At 55.0% G+C, this 20,953-nt stretch overlaps 2 protein-coding genes across 2 annotated transcripts in view; one reads left to right on the forward strand and one right to left on the reverse strand.

The window, feature by feature from the left end:
- The first annotated feature begins 1,051 nt into the window (after positions 1 to 1,051).
- Positions 1,052 to 11,474, forward strand: RGS11 (regulator of G protein signaling 11). Its single transcript, XM_032460702.1, is given in 18 exon segments — positions 1,052 to 1,376; positions 1,752 to 1,848; positions 1,924 to 1,974; positions 2,140 to 2,195; positions 2,197 to 2,247; positions 2,757 to 2,808; positions 2,905 to 2,963; positions 3,179 to 3,255; positions 3,414 to 3,495; positions 4,533 to 4,601; positions 5,879 to 5,908; positions 6,010 to 6,071; positions 6,186 to 6,299; positions 6,385 to 6,500; positions 6,616 to 6,703; positions 6,797 to 6,935; positions 10,520 to 10,602; positions 10,681 to 11,474. Coding segments are annotated over 18 exon segments (1,524 nt in total). The 5' UTR covers positions 1,052 to 1,202; the 3' UTR covers positions 10,805 to 11,474.
- A 1,158-nt stretch (positions 11,475 to 12,632) lies between these two features.
- Positions 12,633 to 20,953, reverse strand: part of FAM234A (family with sequence similarity 234 member A) — a 28,199-nt gene continuing 19,878 nt past the window's right edge. Inside the window, 11 exon segments of the mRNA XM_032460699.1 lie at positions 12,633 to 13,542; positions 13,634 to 13,736; positions 14,131 to 14,286; positions 14,447 to 14,522; positions 14,811 to 14,951; positions 15,222 to 15,351; positions 15,538 to 15,670; positions 15,936 to 16,066; positions 16,887 to 16,956; positions 16,958 to 17,079; positions 17,366 to 17,482. Coding sequence (XP_032316590.1) covers positions 13,331 to 13,542; positions 13,634 to 13,736; positions 14,131 to 14,286; positions 14,447 to 14,522; positions 14,811 to 14,951; positions 15,222 to 15,351; positions 15,538 to 15,670; positions 15,936 to 16,066; positions 16,887 to 16,956; positions 16,958 to 17,079; positions 17,366 to 17,482 — 1,391 coding nt within the window. The 3' untranslated portion in view covers positions 12,633 to 13,330.

Below are 20,953 nucleotides of genomic sequence, written 5' to 3' on the forward strand. Positions count from 1 at the left end.
CTGCCCTTGCCCAAAGGAGCCCCTATCTGAGAAGGAGGCCAGCAGGCTGTGGGTAGTAGGGGCACTTGGACTCCCAGGGGCACTATCCCCTTTGGAGCCCCACCTGTCCACAATCTTTCCAAGGCAAGTCTCCCCAGCGGAAGCCCAGGCCCTTTGCATTCTGCTGCTCCTTCCCTGGGGTTGGGGGAGTTTGTCAGGGAAGCTATGTGCCCCAAGATGAGGCCAGCTCTGGCCTCTGGTGGCTTTCGACCTCTCCAGACACCCACCCAACCAGAGAGGACAGCCAGGCCTGAGGCCAGCCTGATGCCACCCGTGTGGGTGGGGCTGGGTGAGAGGATGTCACTGGACTCTAAGGGAGGATGGTTCCCTGGAGGGGTAGGAGCCCCCTCCAGTACCCCTGCCCCACCTCATGCTGGACCTGGCTTTGCCAGCAATGAAAATGGATTCAGATCCTATATCTGAGGCTCTGGCCAAAGGCCAATTCCAACATTCTGCCCTGCCCCCAGCATCCCGGGAAGGGGTAGGGAAGGAGGGGCAATCTATCTCCAAGAAGCAGAAATAGACCTATCTGCACCACTTAAAAATGGTCCCAACCAACGGGGGTGTGGGTGGCCAGGCTGGGCCCTGAGCCCAGAGGCTACCCACAAATCTTGAGGGGCAAGTGTTGTGATCCCCAACTGCCTGCCCACCCCAGGCCTCTGTGCAGCTAAGGGGAAGTGAGCTGCCTGCCCCAAGCCTGAAGGACCCCCACCCAGCACAACTGTGCAGCCACCCAGTGTTACACCAACCTGGTAGCACCCACACAGGTCATGCTCGGTGTCACAATCTCAGGGACACACTCCTAGGGCAGTGAGACCCCTCGCCCAGACCCCGCAGTCCCTGCACCGCTGTTCGCCTGCATCCAGGATGTGCGCCCACATGAGGTGGGTATGGCGAAGGGGTTACAGTCGACCCTAAACCGTTGTCCCCTTTCCCAGCCCACCTTCCCCACCAGTCCCCTCCCCTGAGATCCTCCCCTCCCGGAGCCCTCTCCCTGAGTTCTCACCCCATCTCCCCCACCCCCGTTCCAGCTGAGCTCCATTCCCTCACATCCCCCACGCTGTCATGGTAGGTCCAAGCCACTCTCGAAGCCCCCGGCAAGTCCCCGCGGGCCAGGCCTTGGTTTCTCGTGACATGAGGGGAGCCTCCTCGGTGTGGCTGATATGGCGCCCACGCGTCCCCAGACCCCGCGGCCGCTGAGGGTTAACTCGCGCGGGGCGGGGCTGCGGCCGGGGCGGAGCGGCGCGGGCAACCCCACCCTGCCTGCCTCTGCCATGGCTGCCGGCCCCGCGCCCCTCGGCGGGCACCCCCGCGCGCAGAAGCCGCATCTGAGCAAGGTGGGTGCGGGTGGTCCCGCCCGCCGCCCCACCCCTGCCCATTTCCTGGACCTCGAGGCCGGAAGGGGCCGGAGGGCAGTGGATGCGGATGCGCGTGAGTGTGGACGCTACGCGAGCGCGCCAGTGCGGACGCGGGCCTGGGGCGATGGCACTGTATGAGCGGGGCGGGGCAGCGGAGACCCCGGAGCTGGGGTCGCCCCTCGCCTCCGCCCCGCCCTGCACCTCTGCGGTCAGCAGCGGCCTGAAATCCCACCATCAGTGCGCCTTAATCTCCTCCGAGCACACTGATCTGGGGCATCCCGGCCGGTTCCAGGGAATGAGGATCTGAGGGCGGGGGAGGCCGGCCGTGGCAGATCTTCCATTCCCTTTGCCCAGATGGAGCGGGTGGTAGTGAGTATGCAGGACCCCGACCAGGGCGTGAAGATGCAGAGCCAGCGCCTGCTTATCACCGTCATTCCCCACGCAGTGACTGGTGAGGCCCCGCCGGGGGAGGTGAGGGGGTGCCGCCTTGCCTCGGCCTCCCCCCACCCCAGTCTCTGCTCTGCAGGCAACGACGTCGTGGAGTGGTTGATCCAAAAGTACTGCATCGCAGAGGATGGTAAGGGGTCAGCCAGCTGCACTTCCCGCCCCCACACCTGGCCTTGGGGTCCCTGTGCTGATGGCCTAGGGCTAGGGCCAAGCCCAGTGAGCTAGGGAGGGGACTCGTCGAGGGGGGCGCACCTGACTTGGTTTCCCCTGTTGAGAATTCACCACTTCTCCCCAGAGGCCCTGCACCTGGGCACACTCCTGGTGCAGCATGGCTACCTATACCCACTGCTGAGACCCCCGTCGCCTCCTGCTCCGGCCGGATGAAACACCCTATAGGTTCCAGGTCAGGCTCAACTGGGAGCAGGTGGGACCCTCCCACCAGACAACTCCTTGGTGGGGACTCCTGGAAGGGGCAGCTGGGGCAGGAGCAGGATCCAAGATGTCACCACAGGCCTGGTGGTCCACTGCCCCCTCCGCCAAAGGCCTGGACTAGAAGGGCCTGCAACTCAGTGTGTGTGCTCACTCATGATGGAGCCCCCTTCCTGCCCGGCCTGGCCACACCAGGGAACCAGGTGGGGCCTGCCCTCAGTTTGCACCCCTCAGCAGAGGCTGCAGCTACATCCTGGGCCTGGGCAGGGAGCCCAGAGTCAGTGAATCAAGTGGAGCTTCGGTTCAGGTGGAGGGAATGGTGGTGCTCAGATGAGCCTCCAGGCCATTAGCACACCTCCCCACCACCCCCATCCCCTGCCCTCAGCCAGCACAGTCTCCCAAGAGAGCTGAGAGGGTAGGGACAACTCCTGGGTGGGAAAGCCTAGAAGGTCACAGATACCTTTGTACCTGCACTGCACCCAGACGCCCTATTTCTGGATGAGCACCCTGTGGCCAGCCGCTGAGCTAGACTATGGTGAGTGAGGAGGGGTGGGCTAGCCAGGGACAAACTCCCAGGACTGGTGGCCTCAGGGGTGAGGCCTCAGGTGCAGTCTGTGCCCTGTCCTTCCAGCCATCTACCTGGCCAAGAAGAACATCCGAAAGCAGGGGGCCCTGGTTGACCATGAAAAGGTGGGATACCACCACCCCTCCCCTGCCACCCCAGCTGAGTCCAGCCAGAGGAACCCAAGCCCCACTAGTGGAGCACACAGCCCAGGCTCCAAGCTGATTCAGATGCACAAGCACACACACCCTATAGAGGGGATCTCAGAGGGGAGGTGGGGGTACACCCCCCAGAGCTGGGTGTAGGCAAGAGTTTCCCACTGGAGACCTTCAACCACCCTCAGGCCCACTATGACCAGTTGCACAGGAAGATCAACCACACATGGGACCTGGTGGTGATGCAGGCGAGAGAGCAGCTGCGGTGAGACCCCACCCTGCTCGGCAGGCCCCTCCCGGCTTTCCAGGCACCACAGCCCTGGGGCCAGAAACTTCACACCCTTGCTTGGCTGCCTGCCCAGGCCCTGGCACGGGGGGTGCTCTGACGGATACAGTGTCCCCCCAACTCTGCCTACCCCCTAGGGCAGCTAAGCAGCGCAGGAAGGGGGACAGGCTGGTCATCGCATGCCAGGAGCAGACGTACTGGCTGGTGAACAGGCCCCCGGTGAGCCTCTTGTTGGAGGGTGGTTCTTGGACAGCAGAGAAGTCCTTGCAGGGTCAGTGTGTCTCCCTCAGGTGTTCACTCAGGACCTGCCTTCTGACCCTGGGGAAGGATGTATCTTTTGAGATCCTGGCAAAATTTCTTGTTCTTTGGTTCATCAGAACCCAGAGGTCAGCAGTCCAGGCCTAAGCTCCCCCTACCCATAGACCAGGACATACCATTATCTCTCTGGGTCTGAGGAAACAGAATGCGGGCACCTGAAGGCCAGTGAGGGGTGGGGAGTGGGGACTGGGCTTAGCTGCAGCACAAGGGACTGAGGTCACAGGCCAAGAGCTTTTGGGGTGCTGGCCTGAGGTCAAGCCTTCCCCAGATGCGTGGGCCTGGTAGGTGGTTTGAGGTTCCCCTATTGTGTGGGTCTGTGGAGAGACCAGTAGACAGGGACGTGTGCACTGGGTGGGGGAGCAGTCACAGACCATGAATGGAAGCAGAGGGTGAGGGGGGTGCCCATGAAAAAAAGTGAGAGGAACCTTCCATGGGCGGTACCTCACCAAGTGTGGGTGTTGTCTCTGGGAAAATGACTGACTCTTCTGCCTGAGGGTCATGCAGGGCACAGGGCTAGGTGGGTGGAGTGGGCCAGGGGTCCCTGTGGAGGGGGCCGGGGGCGGGGAGGGAGAAGACCAGGCCAGCAGTTGTGTTTGGGGACATTGTGGCAGGATAGGTGGGTACAGTGAGCAGGTGAGCAATTGGGAGCTGAGAGATGCGCTTGGCTGAGAAGAGGAAGAGTGGGGAGACTTGAGGAAGCAGTGAGGGCTGGAGAAGGATTGGGAAGTGGGCTCGAGGATGGGCAAGTGGCCATAGGGGGATGGGCAGAGAGGAGGAGCAGGAGGCCGAGTTCCTCAGAGCGTGTTTCCACATTGGAGGGGGACATGGGCACAGGGCTTCCATTTGTGTGGTTAATGGAGGAGAAACACAGCCCTGGTGAGGGGTCTCAGTGGCCTGCCTGAGCTGTGCCCCCCACTTCATTTAATCTCCCTCTGCAGCCAGGGGTCCCCAGTGTGCTGGAGCAAGGTCCAGAGAGGGATTCCTGCACTGCCAGACAGGTGCAGATGGTGAGGACCCTGCATGGACACCCCCCAGCCCACTCCCCACCCCTGCACACATGCACCCCTCCATCTCCCACTTCACCTCCCACTGCCCCCACTTCATCCCCCCCACAGCCCCCACTTCATCCCTCACTTCAGCTCTGACTGCCCCCACTTCACCCCTCCTGCCCCCCCACTGCCCCCAACTCCATCACCCCACTCCACCCACAACTCTACCTACTCCACCCCCCCCACCTCCCTCACTACATCCTTCCCGAACTCCCCTCACTCCACCCCTCTCCCACTGCCCCTACTCCACCCCGAGGGTACTACTTGGGGCTGCCTGTCCATTTGTCCATCCGAACATCACATGATTCAGTCACTCCAGTTCTCCTGCTTCTCTTCCCCTCACTCTCCCCTAGCCCTGGACCCCACTCCCAGCCCCCTGCTAACTCTCGCCCTCTCTTGCCTCACCTCCCACCTGCTGCCCTGGGTGCAAGTAAGTACAATGGACCCTGTGGGGTAGAGTAGGGGTGGGAGGTCTCCCCCCAGGCCAGGCAGCATCAGGGCCCGAGGGGACTTGGAGCGCGGCGAGCAGGGCCGCGGGCTGTGCCAGAGGGACCTGGGCCAATGAGCCTTCTCCCTCCAGAGGTCCCGGAGATGGAGGGAACTGGACCATGACATACGTCCGGACTTTGTAACAGCAGAGCCCTCTGTCACATCCTATGGAACCCAAAAGAACAGATTCACCTAGTGCCTTACTGTGAAAATATTTTCCTGACTTTAGAATTGTAGTTCACGATGATAGGTTTATAATTCCCGCCGTGAAGTTGGGCAAAAATAGACCAAAAGATGGTAGTCACAGGTGACCCAAGGGTGCTGTCTGCCTTCCCCTCTGGCTTGCCTGGTGTGGCTGTGCAGGCCCGGAGGTAGCTCCTTCGCTGGCCTGAGGAGGAGTCCGGGCTCTGAGCTCTGAACACAATGAGTCACACCTGGGGCACCAGTGCAACCCAACCCCCTCCAAGCAGCATTCCTCAAATATAAGTTGTTTCGAAAAACAGTTTAAATACATTTGAAAATATGAAATAGTGACAGTTGGGGAAACTCAGGGCAACTTTGAGCATCTGAGGGCTCGGTGAGTTCCCCAAAACATCCAGACTCCAGGCCCCAAGAAGCTTCCTGGAAAGTCAGACCCCTCCATTAGAGGCGGGGCAGGGGCTTGAGCCGGTCTCTGCAGCCTGGGGTGGGATGTCAGTCCCCAGAAGGGCCTGCCTTCTAACTGCAGCCCACCCTGACCTTTCCAGACCAAGACGGTGGATTTCTATAAGCGGGAGGTAGGTGGCTGGGGGTGTGTGGGGGCGCTGGGGAGGTGGGAGTTGGGGGGTGGGCTGGTGGCTCCCAGCCCAGGCTCCACCTCACAGGTCTCCTGTTCCAGATTGAGTGCTGTCGGAAGGCACTGGGCAGGACCCGGGTGAAGTCCTCTGTCTGCCTCGAGGCGTGAGTGGGATGGGGGTGGTGGCTGGAGACCCCCAGCCCAGAGCCCAGACCCTGCCTCCAGTGCCTCGTCCCCACAGCCCCTGCACTGGCCCCGGCACCATCCCCCACCCCCAGGTACCTGAAGTTCAGCAGCCAGCGTGGGCCACACGACCCCCTCCTGTCAGGGTGCCTGCCCAGCAACCCCTGGGTCACCGACGATGACACCTACTGGGCCATGAATGCACCCAGGTGAGCCGGGGCAGGCTGGGAGCTTGCAGGTGTGCAGCCGCCCCCCATCTTCCTTGTGCTACTGACTCTGCTGCCGTCCCCGCAGCGTGGCTGTGCCCACGAAGCTCCGGGTGGAGCAGTGGGCCTTCAGCTTCCGGGAGCTCTTGGAGGACCCTGTGGGACGGGCACATTTCATGGACTTTCTCCAGACAGAGTTCAGTGGTGAGAAGCCCCCCTCCCCTGCTCCTGGCCCCCCATCAAAGAGGCTGCTGCCTGGGCACCCCTCCTGAGTTTCCACCAGCCCTGGGTGTGCCTGATCTGATGCCCGGACCCCTAGCCGAGAACCTCAGCTTCTGGGAGGCCTGTGAGGAGCTGCGCCACGGAGGGCAGGCCCAGGTCCCCGCCCTGGTAGATGCCGTGTACCAGTGAGTGCTGAGGGCTGGGTGCCAGCCGGTGGGCGGGGGGGGGGGCAGGCCTGAAGAGCATAGACCCACCCAGGGTCCCCTTCCCCAAGCCAGGCAGTTCCTGGCCCCTGGCGCTGCCCGCTGGGTCAACATTGACAGCCGGACGATGGAGCGAACCCTGGAGGGTCTGGGTCGGCCCCACCGCCACGTGCTGGACGACGCCCAGCTGCACATCTATATGCTGATGAAGAAGGTTGGGTCCCCATCACCCCCTTGAGCTGGGGTCAGGTGGCACTCATGCCCCTCAGGCTCTGAAGGGCTAAAGGGCTTGTCCAGCTATGATTGTAAAAAGTGTTCTTGTGGAAAAGTTCAGACATGAACACAGGTAGTGTAACACGAATCCCCACGTACCTACGGGCTGCCTTCAAAAACGGTCAACTCAGGGCCTGTCCAGACTCATGGTCCATCCTGCCCGTGGCCCCTCCTGGGGACATTAATGCCATCGCAAGAGGTCCCTCCACGGACCTCCTGGACCACCTGCTCTCTTCAGCGTGGCCGCAGAGGCCAGCATCACACCTGAAACACAAACAGTATTTACTCAACCTTCTAGTAGCCAGTCAGGGTCCAGCCTTGCCCACCTGACCCTGAATTAGTTTCCTGCTGTTGCTGTAACCAACACAGCAGACCTGGTGGCTTCAAGCAACACAAATTTCTTCTCTCATGGTTGTGGTCAGAAGTCTAACAGGGGTCTCATGGAGGTAAGACCAGGGTGACAGCAGGGATGGTTCCTTCTGGAGGCTCTAGGGGAGAGAATCCGTTCCCTGCTTTTTGCATCTTCTAGAGGCACCTTGTTCTTTGATCAGATTTGTCCTCAGTTTTGTTGTTGTTTGGTTTTGTCAAGAATATTTACTTCTGAGGTGGTGCTTGGTGTGTTCTCTGCTCAGGAAATCGGCCTTGGCAGTCTTGCTTGGATTCATGATCTCATTAAGGTTTGGGATGTTTTAACCCATCACCGCCTATTTGTTTAGGCTGCCTCCCCTCTTTGCTAGCCCAGTAGTACCATCATATAGGAAAGACAGAATCAAGGATTGATTTCTTCTTTAATTACCACTTTACAAAATAAGGAGTTGGACCCTAGTATCTGCCCAGGGTGGTCAGTGAAGTTGGGATGTTTTTAATACCATCATAAACTCACATTTTCACCATATTTGATGGGTTTGAATCCCTTTCAGTTGTTACCGCAGGATGTCCAGAAGTCCCCATATCAGGCTGGTTGTTTTTGAGTCCTGTGACGTGTCCCCGAAATCCTTGTGCTTCCTTGCTTTCTAAAGGGCTATCCTGCCCCAGACCTGGAGTCAGCCATTTCCATGGCAAACTTGGTCCTGCCTCAGGGATGGGGTTCAAAAGTCTTGACCTGCACACCAGACCTGTTCATTATGCTGGGGCTAGTCATGGTTTCAGGCCTTTGAGTGGACAGAATCAAGAAATACATTGTTGTTGTTGTTTTAATTGAAGTATAGTCAGTTTACAATGTTGTATCAAGTTTCTGGTGTACAGCAAAATGCTTCAGTCATACACGAACATATGTGTATTCATTTTCATATTCTTTTTCACCATAGGTTACTACAAGATTTTGAATATAGTTCCCTGTGCTATACAATGTGAATTTATTGTTTATCTATTTTGTAAATATTAGTTAGTATCTGCAAATCTCAAACTCCCAATTTATACCTTCCCACCCTCTTCCCCACTGGTGACCATAAATTTGTTTTCTATGTCTGTGAGTCTGTCTCTGTTTTGTAAATGAGTTTGTCTTTTTTCTTTAGATTTCACCTATAAGTGTTATCATATGGTATTTTTCTTTCTCTTTCTGGCTTACTTCACTTAGAATGACAATCTCCAGGTCCATCCATGTTGCTGCAAATGGCAATTATTTTTATGGCTGAGTAGTATTCCATTGTATATATATGTAACACATTTTCTTTATCCAGTCATCTGTCGATGGACATTTAGGTTGTTTCCATGTCTTGGCTATTGTATATAGTGCTGCTATGAACATTGGGGCGCATATATCTTTTTAAACTAAGGTTCCCTCTAGATATATGCCCAGGAGTGGGATTACTGGATCATGTGGTAAGTCTATTTTTAGTCTTTTGAGGAATCTCCATACTGTTTTCCATAATGGCTGCACCAAACTACATTCCCACCAACAGTGTAGGAGGGTTCCCTTTTCTCCACACCCTCTCCAGCATTTATCATTCGTGGGCTTTTTAATGATGCCCATTCTGACTGATGTGAGGTGATACCCCATTGTACTTTTGATTTGCATTTCTCTGATAGTTAGCGAGCGATATTGAGCATTTTTTCATGTGCCTATTGGCCATTTGTATGTCTTCATTGGAGAATTGCTTGTTTAGGTATTCTGCCCATTTTTGGACTGGGTTTGTTTTTTTCTTATTAAGTTGTATGCGCTATTTATATATTCTGGAAATTAAGCCCTTGTCAGTCTCGTCTTTTGCAAATATTTTCTCCCATTCTGTAGGTTATCTTTTTGTTTTGCTTATAGTTTCCTTTGCTCTGCAAAAGCTTATAAGTTTAATTAGGTCCCATTTGTTTATTTTTGCTTTTATTTCTATTGCCTGGGTAGATTGCCCTAGAAGAACATTGCTAAGATTTATGTCAGATAGTGTTTTGCCTATGTTTTCTTCTAAGAGGTTCATGGTATCTTGTCTGATGTTTAAGTCTCTAAGCCATTCTGAGTTTAGTTTTGTATATGGAGTGAGGGAGTATGCTAACTTCATTGATTTACATGCAGCTGTCCAATTAACCCAACATCATTTGCTGAAGAGACTGTCTTTACTCCATTGTATATTCTTGCCTCCTTTGTCAAAGATTAGTTGGCCAAAAGTTTGTGAGTTTATTTCTAGGCTGTACGTGTTTGTTTTTTTTTCTAACAACTTTATTGTGGTATGGTTCTTGTACAGTAAGAAAACACACACCAGGAGTTCATACTGATACTTGTAACTCAAATTCAGGATTACAGAGTCTCCTTAACCTCTTTGACCTCGTGTCTCTCTCCCACTCCCCTACTGAAAATCTGGGTTTTCAACAATGCCGACACTACTCACATGCCTTTTCTCAAGATTTACTCAGTAGCTCAGCTGAACAGCACATTACAGTTCACAATTCAGTTGCTGAAAATCGATTACTTTTTTCTTTTTCTGGTCTTTTATCCATATCCCTCCGAACGCCCTCGGACACCCTGTCACGTGGTTGGGGTGGCGTCACCCATTGGTCGCCCAGCTTCACTTTCCGTGTTGAGGATTCCTTATTTATTTCATAATTAGGTAAAATATCTATACAATTTCAAAATCCAGTCTACAAAGCAAAGTACATTCGACTAAATCTAGCTGGTATTCCTGCCCCTCCAGCTGAAGTTAACAATTTAAAATGAATGTTTATTGTTCTTTTTATAATACAAGCAGTTGGGCTTAGAGACTCCTGTCCCTCTTTACTGAGTCTTGTGCTGCTGTTTTTATTCCTCCCTGCGCCCTTGCCCTCACTCCACGAGGGATGCGGAGAACCAGGGACGCCTGTTTCCTGTTGCGGCTCCGGGATCCCCCAGCTGGAGGGACCCTAGTTTGCTCCTCTGCACTTGGGCACCAGGCTCTTGCCTGGATTGGGGCTGGGTCTCCCTGAGTCTGACTTGGCCTGGGCAGGTATCGGGGGGCTGGTCTGGCCCCATCCACCAGGGGCTCTGGGCCTAGAGGAGGCCCCTGCAGTGCTGGCTGAGACCAGGAGGTGGAAGGGGTCAGGGCTGGATGTCATCTCTTGCAGGACTCGTACCCGAGGTTCCTGAAGTCGGACCTGTACAAAGACCTGCTGGCGGAGGCTGTGGTCCCCCTGGAGACGAAGCGCCGGTGAGCTAGGCGGTGTCCCCGGGCAGGCGGGCAGGACGCAGACGGCTGCCCCATGCTCAGGCCCCTTCTCGCCCACAGGGTGTTCCCATTCATGTGGAAGCCGCGGCATTCCAGCCCCAGCCTTGCTCTCCTTCCCACCTCCACCTCTGGGGAGCCTGAGGCTGCTGCCGGTAGCCCTGGGGGTGGTGATGGGGAGACCTAGGTGGGCCTGAGTGGGAGGAGGTGGCCATCATGCCCTTGTCACCCTCCTCTTGCCCAGGGTCCTGACAGCTGCTGAGACCCGCAGCACAAGGTCCCCTCTTGCCCAGAGGGCCCAGCCTTGTGGGGAGGAAGTGGGGGAGGATGCCATCTCCAGGGATCCTCGTTTTCCCTTGTCACACCCTCCTTCCAGAAGGGTCTGGTCTATGGGCTGATCCCCACAAGGCAGGGGGGCCCTGGACTGAGTTGGCAGAGGCCTGGCATTCCTTGCTGGCACCCAGCCCCACCTTTGGAACTGACACTCAGAGTAAGAGGCACAGTCTGGTGGTCACCAGCAGGGGGCATGAAAGTGCAGGGGGTTGTGCCACTCCCACCAGGCCGCACCAGCCTTCCTCTTCTGTGGTCTCCCAGAGGCCACAGCTTTGCCACCCTGTTGGACAGAAATGGTTCCAGCCCTGTCACCCCTCCAACAACCGGTCCTGGTTCACAGTAGGGGCAGTAGAGCCTTTTGGGGAAAGATGCCAGTGGTCCTTGCTCAGAAGGCCCCCTCCCCGAGACTCTGGGTGATAGGTGAAAGCTCCTTTGGGGGTGCAGCCAGACACCCCTCCCTCAGGGCTGGTCACACCCTCCCGCTCCTGGCACAGAAATAAAAGACCCTCGGATTCTCAGTCTGAGCCTGACCGGCTGTGGTCCAAATCATGGTGGGTGTGTGCGTACCTGTGGTGTGTGTGTGTGTGTGTGGTTGGCGGGTGTACATGTGTGGTGTGTGCACATGGCGTGTAAAGCATGGTGTGTGGGTGAGGCATGCACCGGTGAGGGAGGTGGTGAAGGACAATGGGGAGTTCATGTGTCAAAGGCAGTGGTGGGGGCCACAGCCCTCAGGCTGCAGACTTGCGTTTTGGGCTTTGGGGGAGACAGCAGGGGACACTGTCCATGCTCTGGTGGCACAAGGAGGAAATAAGCACACTGAGTCCAGGGAGTTGTCCTGGTGTTGAACCCAGTGTCTCCTGGGCCAGCTGTGCCCTAAGGCGTCAGAGGTACAGAGAACACAGCAACCAGAACCCCCAAGGCCCCCAGAGTGACTGTGGGCACAGCTGCTTTATCTACAAATCCAGGGTGCACCAGTGAGGGTGTCTCCCAGGCCCCGACCTTTAACTCCTGCTCATCATCCCAGGACCTGCAGGCTGGTCCCTGCCCAGAGCTGGCTCCTGCGTCCACTGCTGTGGGTTGGGAGGGACCCTGGAAGGCCGTGGGACACTGCTCAAGCCCCCAGGTTATTTTAATTTCAGGGACTCTACCCTGCAGTTCTGTCATCTGAGGCCACGTGGGCTGGCTGGCCTCTCAGAGGAACAAAAGGGACCCACTCTTGGGGAGGAGGGCACCCAGCCCTTCAACCTCAGGTTGAACCTCACTGCCTCCCAGGCCTTTACATGGAGAAATGAACTTGGTTCTGGAAGCAGGCTTGGCATATATTAAATGCCCACAGGAGATTCCTGCAAGATTCTCCACAATGGCCCTCATCACTTTGCTACCCAAACCTGGGTCTCACTTAAGTCCCCTGCCTGGGCTTTAGTGGCTGCCAGAGCTCAGCCCTTAAAGGATGCAGGGGTGCTGGAGGGACCCCCTGCCTGTCCCAGGTGGGAGCACGCCCACATCCATAGGCTGAGTCCCTTGCTTGCTGCAGGTAAGCAGGGCGGGGTCCTCAAGCCTGAGATGCACCTGGACGCCAAGTGGGACACCTCTGTCTCTGATCAGGCAGGTGTAGGTAGGGGGCTCACCTCCCCTGCAGCCTTTCCCACTGATCCAGCAAACAGACACAGCACATACAGGGCTTTCCAGACAGTGCAAAACCAGTGTTTATTCTGATTTCTTTCCGAGGCACCCAGGGTCCTCAGACTGCTTTTTCTGTCTGGGCCTGGCTGAGCCGCACAGAGCACCAGGCAGGTCTGGAGTGAACAAGGCACAGAGGTGAGTCTTATATCAAGTGACACCAGCTGCAGGGGCGTCCAAGCACCGGGGGGGGGGGGCGCTGGCCACACCCCAAGGGACAGACAGCTCCAGTGTATCCAGGGGGTGCACAGGACATGCACAGCTCCACGCAGCCCCACCAACCACATCCTCCTAGGCCCCAGGCTGAGGGCTGGAACTCGGGGTCCACCACCCTCTGAGCTCATGTTCCCAGAGAGATGGTGCAGAGAAGGCGAGGGGACTTTCCTGCAGATGGGGCCTGGGCTGTTCCCATGGCTGTGGCTCTCTGGCCAGGTGTGGAGGAGGAAGGGTGAGCTGCTCCAGACATGGGCTCTGCCTAGGGAGACCATAGGGAAGGTAGTGGGCCTTGTGTGTGACCCCAGTGGGGGACAAGAGTGAGGACTGAGTGTGCTGGCGGGAGAGGCCCAGGTGTGTCCCTGGGGTGACGAGGATCCCATGGGGCGTGTCACCAGGTCAGAAGTCAGCGTGCAGACAAGTGAGGGAGGGCCGACTTCCCAGGACGTTTAATTTCAGGAGCTGGAGCTTCTCCTCCGCTGCACATCTAGGTCTCGCTCCGATACCGCAGGCGGGAGAACCGGTCCCTGATGGCCTGGTCACTGTCGGGCCCACCCCTGGCCAGGTGGACCACCCTACTGCTCGGTATGAGATCCCGCACCTTGTGTTTGGTCATGGAGACCCGGCCAGGCACATCTGGGTTTGTGGGGCCTGTCAGGAGGATGCAGGCAGCGTGGCGGCTTGGCTCTAGCAAAACCACTGTGGGAACATAAATGTCAGGTCCCAGGACTGGCCAGGGCAGACTGCCTGTGGCGGGTGGAGCCCAGGTCTACCCCGAGGCCCCACTCACCCTGGAAGGCGACGATGTTGGCGGAGATGTTGGTCAGCTCCAGCAGCACGCCAGGCAGTGTGGGGTGGAACATGTACAGGTGGTGCGGGGCAGCCCCTGGCTCCTGGGGAGACAGCAGCAACAGGCGTAAGGCTGACCAGGCTGAGAAACCACGTGTCCCTGGCTTGTGGCGGGAGGTGGGGTGCTGTACTTAGTCCTGAGGGGCACTCCTGCCAATCACCATGCCTGAAGCTGTGTCCACCCAGGTCCCCACCTGGGGTCCCACAACTCTGTACCCACTGTCCGCCCATCCACACTCCACCTGACCCTGACCCTTCTCAGGTGTTGTCCAGCTGGAACCCTGTGCCCCACCACTTCTGCCCAGGTTGCCCTGGCATCCCCTGCAGCCCAGGCCCCCTTCTGTTGGCTTAGACTACCTTGTCCTGCCCACTCTCCACGGAGTCTGCTACCTGAGCTTGCCCGCCCCAGCCCCTGAGCATGGCACCTCCCACCGGTACCGTGTGGTTGGCATCCTCCAGCTCCTGGAGGCCCCAGAAGAAGAAGGCGGAACGGTGGTCTGCGGTCGGCAGGCTGGCGGCCGGTGGGTCCCCATGGAGGCCCGGGAGGGCCTGGCTCCACAGGATGGCCCCTGAGCCCAGGTCCAGGAGCAGGATCTGGGGAGGGAGAGCCATGATGGGGGGGTCACGTCCCTGAAGGTGACTCACCCAGGCCTCTCGCCCCAGCTCAGCCTCCCGGCCACAGCCCTGCCTGCCACGTAGACCCACTTTCCTCAGCTATAAGCAAAGGTGAGGCTCAGGAGGGAATGCCACCGACCTGTCTGTCAGCGCCAGTCCCGTTCTCGATGACCAGGGCCGGCGTGTCGGGTTTGTAGTGGCCGAGGATGGGTTTTCTGGAAGGAGAGCAGACGGTGGACTCACACCACACAGGAACTCTGTCAGGAGACACTGGGACAGGGACCCCACTGTCTTTTCCTTGCCACACCTGGACAGGGCTGGGGTGGCCCAGCCACACCAGGGTGCTGAGTGGAAAGCTGACACTGGGGGGCGAGGGGTCTCACCACCTCCCCTCCACCTTTATCCCATGCAAAGTGGCCCCAGGTGACAGGCCAGAGGCCTCTGCAGAAGCACACAAGCCTCATCCCCAGAGTTGCCCAGCTACCTGGAGTAGGACCCCATACCTCAGGACCCAGGCCAGGCTGAAGGTCCACCTAGGTGTCATATCCTGCCCATCCAGCAGCACGCAGGCCTCTGAACTCACAAGAAGCAGGTCCTTGCCTGCTTTCCCTGGCACGTGCATCAGGTAGCGGACGGCTCCAGAGCTACACAGGCAGGAAGGACGGGACTCAGACTGGGGGTGGGAGGTGGGACCCTCCAAACACCACCTCTGGGCTCAGCCCCCCGTTTCTTCTCTCATGTGAGACTTTAAAACAAGACCCTCACCAGAGGTAGGGACCAGTGAACCCAGGGGGGGACCTGTCTTCTCCCTGGTCTTGATCTGGTTTCTGCTGGCTGGTTTCCCGAGCCTGAGCCCAGGATGACCTCACGACACCCAACACAAGGCCCTGGGCCCACCTGGGGACCCCACCCACCTGTGTGGATGCAGCCTGTGAGAGGTGGCGTTGAGCATGTCCTCCCAGAAGGGGTCCCTCCTGAGTGCGCTGGCCTTCCCAGTCACCTTCTCATAGAGGCCCTTCACCGAGCAGCCACAGAGTGAGTTTGCTATCAACACATAGAAGAACTCAAGTCACCATAGGTGCCCAGCAACTCTGTCCCCAAGACACGAGCCTGGAACAACAGCAGGAGCCCACAGCCCTCACAACCTGTATCCTCTCAGGGTCCGGAGCTGATCTGAGATCAGCAGGGCCCATGAGGGAGGCGGTCCTGGGAGCAGCAGACAACACGTACCGCAGGGGAGGAGGACGTAGTGAGCGCCCGCCCTGGTGACGTGGAGGACGGATCCGCTGGCACCATCCACACCCAGGCTGCCTGGGTGGCCAACCTGCTGCCCGGTGCTGCCTGAATAGATGTAGCCACTAATCTGCAGCACAAAGAGAAGAGGGTCAAGGTTCTCCCAGTACGAGGAAAGACTGCTTTGATTTAAGCATGTCTGATGTCTGTGCTCAGCCACCTGGGAGACATGGGGTGGCCCTCAAGGTCCTCAGAGCTGCATCTGGAAGTGCCCGACAGGACAGAGCCACCCCAGCGTGCTGGGTTGGCAGGCGCCCGAGCACCCAGGTCAAGGCCCCTGACAGGTGGTCAGACCCTAATTCCGCCAGGGGAGTGCACGGTAGAGGAGGCCGTACCTGCCTCTCTTCCCGGGTGAGGACCAGCAGGTCTGGGGCCCCGTCGGCATCAATGTCGGGCACCTGCAGCAGAGGACTCAGGACGGACACACTCCCTCCAAAGTGGCTGGGATGGTTCCACAGGGTTTCCCCTACAACCAAGCACAGGGCCACCGAGTGTCAGCTCCAACCCCTTCCACGACAGCCTCACACTCAAGTGTGTCATGTGCGCTGGTGCTGCAATACAAACGCGTGTGTGAAGACAGGCTGGCGCCCACAGCCACATGTCGGCAGCATCACGTCTGGGGCCTGCATAGCACCCCCTTTCTTGTTGTGTGTTTTCCAGTGTTTGGCACTAAAATGTCTTAGGACCAAGGTGGATCCTCCCCCATGGACGGACCAGGCCTGGCCTCGCCACCGCCCACCAGCGTCACAGGTGGACCCTCTGCCCCACACACAGGAGGAGAATGAAGGTGGCTGGACTCAGGGACTGCAGATTCTGATGTGACCACGTCTTACCCAGATACAACCTGGTCCACACCCGCTTTTAGACTGACTCTTCCTAAAATATTTCCAGCTTGCTCTTTATTTTCCTCCATATCCTTAAAATCACAACTTACAAGGGAAAAATCCAGCATCAAGGCACAGAATTCCTTAGGGCCTTGGAAAAGCGTGAGGGCCTGTCAGGTTAAGGCCCAAAGCCGCACGGCCTCAGGGCTGGAGCACAACCGGCCCAGACCCCCTCCCACAGGAGGTGCCTCCACCAGCCCCTCCTCACCGCTCCCACCGTGGGTAAGACTGAAACTGGAGGTGACGGTGGCCTATGTGCCACGTGGGACTCCTCACGGGGTGTTCCTCCCTGGCCCCCTCAGCCTTCCTTCCTCTCTAGCTGCACCATTGGAGAGCCTGGCTGAGCCTCCCGGAGCCTCCTGTGTGTGGAGGCCCAGGGTGGCTACAGGGAGGACAGCCTACCTGTGAACAAGTCCACCGCGAGGAAAGAGCCCAGTCTGCCGAGCAGGACGCAGGCAGAAGACGCCCCGCTAGTCCCTGGGCTGGGGGACGGCGCACTCCACGAGGGCCCTGTCCTGGGCTGCGGGCCTCTCCCACAGTATGGTGCCATTGGCCCCCGACACAGCGGCCACAAAGGTGCAGGGGGAGGAAAAGCCTGGAGGGAGAGACCCGGCTCTGTGGGGCTGTGCGTGCAGCCCTGCCACCCGGGCTGGAACCCTTCATCCCGGGGGTCCTAGTGCTGACCCCGCAGGGTTAGCAACCACACAGGGAAGCAGGGCGTGGGGACCAGAGCCTGCCTCCTGGTCACTTTCTAGTCCTGGGGGGGGCGGTGATGGTAGTTTCCAGAAATCCCACCAACTGCTTCCCCCAAACATTGCCAGAGGGTGAGGATTCCTCCTCCACCAAGGAGTTCTTCCTTTTTCAAATAAAAACAAAATTACCTTCATCAGCACAGGACTGGCTGAAATTGTTGCTGCTGTTGATGTTTTTATAAAGAAAGAGAATGTCTTGGATCCTGTCCTTGTTTACGTCTTCTGTGGCCAGAAAGTCATAGGCGACTGCAAAGAAAACCACGGGCTATGTTCCCCAGGCCGGGCCGGCCCGACGTGCCCTAGTTCAAGCCTGTCCTGGGCGGAGACTGCAGGGGCAGCGCCGCTCCCTCTCAGGCTGGCGACCCCACACCTCTCCCGAGCAGCAGCAATGATTCATGACATGGTGGGCGAGCGTCAGAGGCCAGGGACACCTGGGCATCATGAACGGGTGTTCTGAACACCTGTTCAGGAACAAGCCCGTCCCTGATCGTTTTGGTATCTGGAGTCCACATGTCTACACTCTCGGAGGCTGCTCCTTCTTTTCAGTCAAGGACTCAAATGATAAACTCCATGCTTTAAAATCAGACACCGAGAAGTTGAAATGGGGCCCTTACGTCAATCCATATATAAAAATGAACTAAAATGGATCACTGACCTAAATTTAAGAGCTAACCTACAAAACTCTTAGAAGAAAACGAAAATATAGAGAAAAAAATCTTCCTGACATTGGTTTGGGTAAAGATTTCTTAGATATGACACCAAAAGCACAGGTAACAAAAGAAAAAAACAGATAAACTGGACTTCATCAAAAGATACCATCAAGAGTATGAAAAGATAAAAGCACAGGTGGGCAGAAGACTTGGATGGACATTTCTCCAAAGAAGATGCACAACTGGTCCACAAGCACATGAAAAGATGCTCAACATCACCAGTAACTAGGGAAATGCAAATCAAAACCACAATAATGAGCTACCATTTCATACTTGTTAGGATGACTGTTATTTAAAAAAACAAACAGAAAACAAGGATTGGAGAAACTGGAACCCTTGTGCTTTATTTAACACTGGGAACATAAAATGGTGCAGCCACTGTGGAAACCACTCCAGCAGTTTCTCAAAAAGTTAAAAATAGAATTAGTGGAGGACCCAGCAACTCCATTCTTTGGGTAAATAACCCAAATAATTGAAAGCAGGCACTCAAATAGTTACTAGCACATGACTGTTCATGGCAGCACTGCTCACAACAGCTAAAAGGTGGAAACAACCCAAGTGTCCAACAGTAGAAGAAACGATAAACAGAACGTGACCCATCCACACGACGGATCATCATTCACCCATCAAAAGGAATGAAATTTGGCCACACGGCAACACATGGATGAACCTTGAGGACATTATGCTTAGTGAAACCAGCCAGTCACAAAAAGACAAACAGATGTTTCCCGTTGGATGAGGTACTTAGAACAGGCACATGCAGAGAGACAGAAAGTGGAGCAGAGGTGACTACAGGCTGGGCAGGAGGGCAGAACTAGTAACTGTCTGTTGGGTACAGAATTTCTGTCTGAGATGATGAAAGTTTTGGGACTAGATAGTGACAACGTGAATGTATTAACAGCACTGAATTGTTCACTTTAAAATGGACATTTTTGGTGATGTGCATTTTACCACCATTAAAAAAAACAAAACAAAACAAAACTGAACACCAGATGCGTGACTTCCAGAATCATGGAGTGAAGAGCCTAGCAAATCCTCTCCCCAGAAAACAATAAAATGGGACAAAATTGTCAAAAGCAACTCTGGGACTAGGCTAAAGGCACACCCGAGACCCAGAAGCGCTCATTTAAGAAACACTTCTGGGCCTTGGGTCAGAACAGTGGGAGTCGGTGGGCTGCTGGGTACCAGGAGGGGGACAGTTGAAAAACTAGCAGCTTCCTGCCGAGGGGCTGACTGCTCCTGGGCAGACAAAGGGAAGGCCAATTTTGGAGCCAGCTCCATCCAGGCTGAGATACAGATGGGACAAACAACAACTAAGAAGACTAGCCAGAAACTGAACGGGGACATCCAGAAACTGCCTCAGTTGGTGCTGATAAGACCCCACATGTTCTGGGCAGTCTGAAGGCTTCATGCACCGTCAGGAGAGACTAGAGAGGAACCTAGCTCTGTCCACATTTATGAGCACATAATAACACTAACATCAAAGCCAGACAAAGAAAATTGTGTTCAATATCCCTCATTAATACAGACAGTGATTCTCAGCACAAATTAGCAAGCTGGGTCCAGCAGCTTGAAGACGTGATTACACAACATGATCCAGTGGGTTCCAACTCAGGAACACAAGGTTGATCAGTGTCTGAAAATCAGTGTAATACACCATATTAACAGAATAAGGGATAAAAACCACGCAGTCGTCTCACAGACACAGAAAAAGCATCTGACAAAATCCAGTATCTTTTCATGATAAAAGCTCAAACTGATAAAGTGCATCTACAGTAGCCTACAGCGATCCCCACGCTGACTGCTGGGAGATGTGATGTGTTAGACCTCAAGTCGGAAGAAGGCATCTCCTCTTACCTCGTCTATTCATCACTGTACTGGAGGTTCTAGCAGTGAAATCAGGTAAGAGAAAGTAAAGGCAACCAGAATGAAAAGGAAGAAGTAAAGCTGTCTTTTTCAAAATGTAGACAAAAATTTCAATTTAAATTTGTTTCCTTTTTTTTTTTTTTTGGTGGTGGGGGTAGGTAATTAGGTTTATGCATTTTAAAAAAACTTTTTAATGGAGGTACTTGGAGATTGAACCCAGGACCTCATGTATAAGCACACGCTCTACCACTGAGCTATATATACCCTTCCCTGCTAGAAAATTATAAATACACGCATACACCCTTACTAGCTTAATTAAAGAATTCCACAAGGAGACAAGATTTAAAAAAAATCCATATAATAACCAGCAGTGTTTCTATAAACTATCAATAAAAACTTAAAAACTAAATTCACAAAACAAGGCCTATCACAGCAGCATCAAAGAAAACATTTTTGAATATAGGAAAAGAAGTATAAAACGGCACTGCAAAAAAACTGCAAAAAAAAGAAGTGTATGCTAGAACTATAACATTTCTCAAAGAAAAGACAGAAGAAAATCTTCATGACCTTTAATTAGGCAAAGAGTTCTTAGACACCAAAAGCACAATCTATACTAAAAAAAGGATAAAAAATTTTTTAATTAATTAATTATTATTATTTTGGGGGCAGGGGAAGATAACTAGGTTTATTTATTTATGTCTAGAGGAGGTACTGGGGATTGAACCGAAGACCTTGTGCATGCTAAGCATGTGCTCTACCACTTGAGCTATACCCTCCTCCCAACGGATATAAATTTGACTTCATTAAATTTAAAACTTTTGTGCTTCGGAAGATGCCCTATGAAAATGAAAAGATAAGTCCCAGACAGGTTGCAAATTATTTGCCAATCGTACATACAATAACAAACTTGTATCTAGAATATATAAAGGACGTATATAACTCAATAATAAAACAAACAATCATCTTTTTAAGTGAAGAGAAGATCTGAACAGACATTCACCAAAGAAATTGTGAGAATGGCCAATAACTGTGTGAACATCATTAGTCATCAGGGAAATGCAAGTTATAAACACAATGAGATACCACTTCATACCCATCGGCACAGCTGTGCAAAGACAGACAGATAATAACAAGTGTTAGC

The sequence above is a fragment of the Camelus ferus genome, chromosome 18 (genome assembly GCF_009834535.1).
Source record: "Camelus ferus isolate YT-003-E chromosome 18, BCGSAC_Cfer_1.0, whole genome shotgun sequence".
NCBI classification, from domain to species: Eukaryota; Metazoa; Chordata; class Mammalia; order Artiodactyla; family Camelidae; genus Camelus; species Camelus ferus.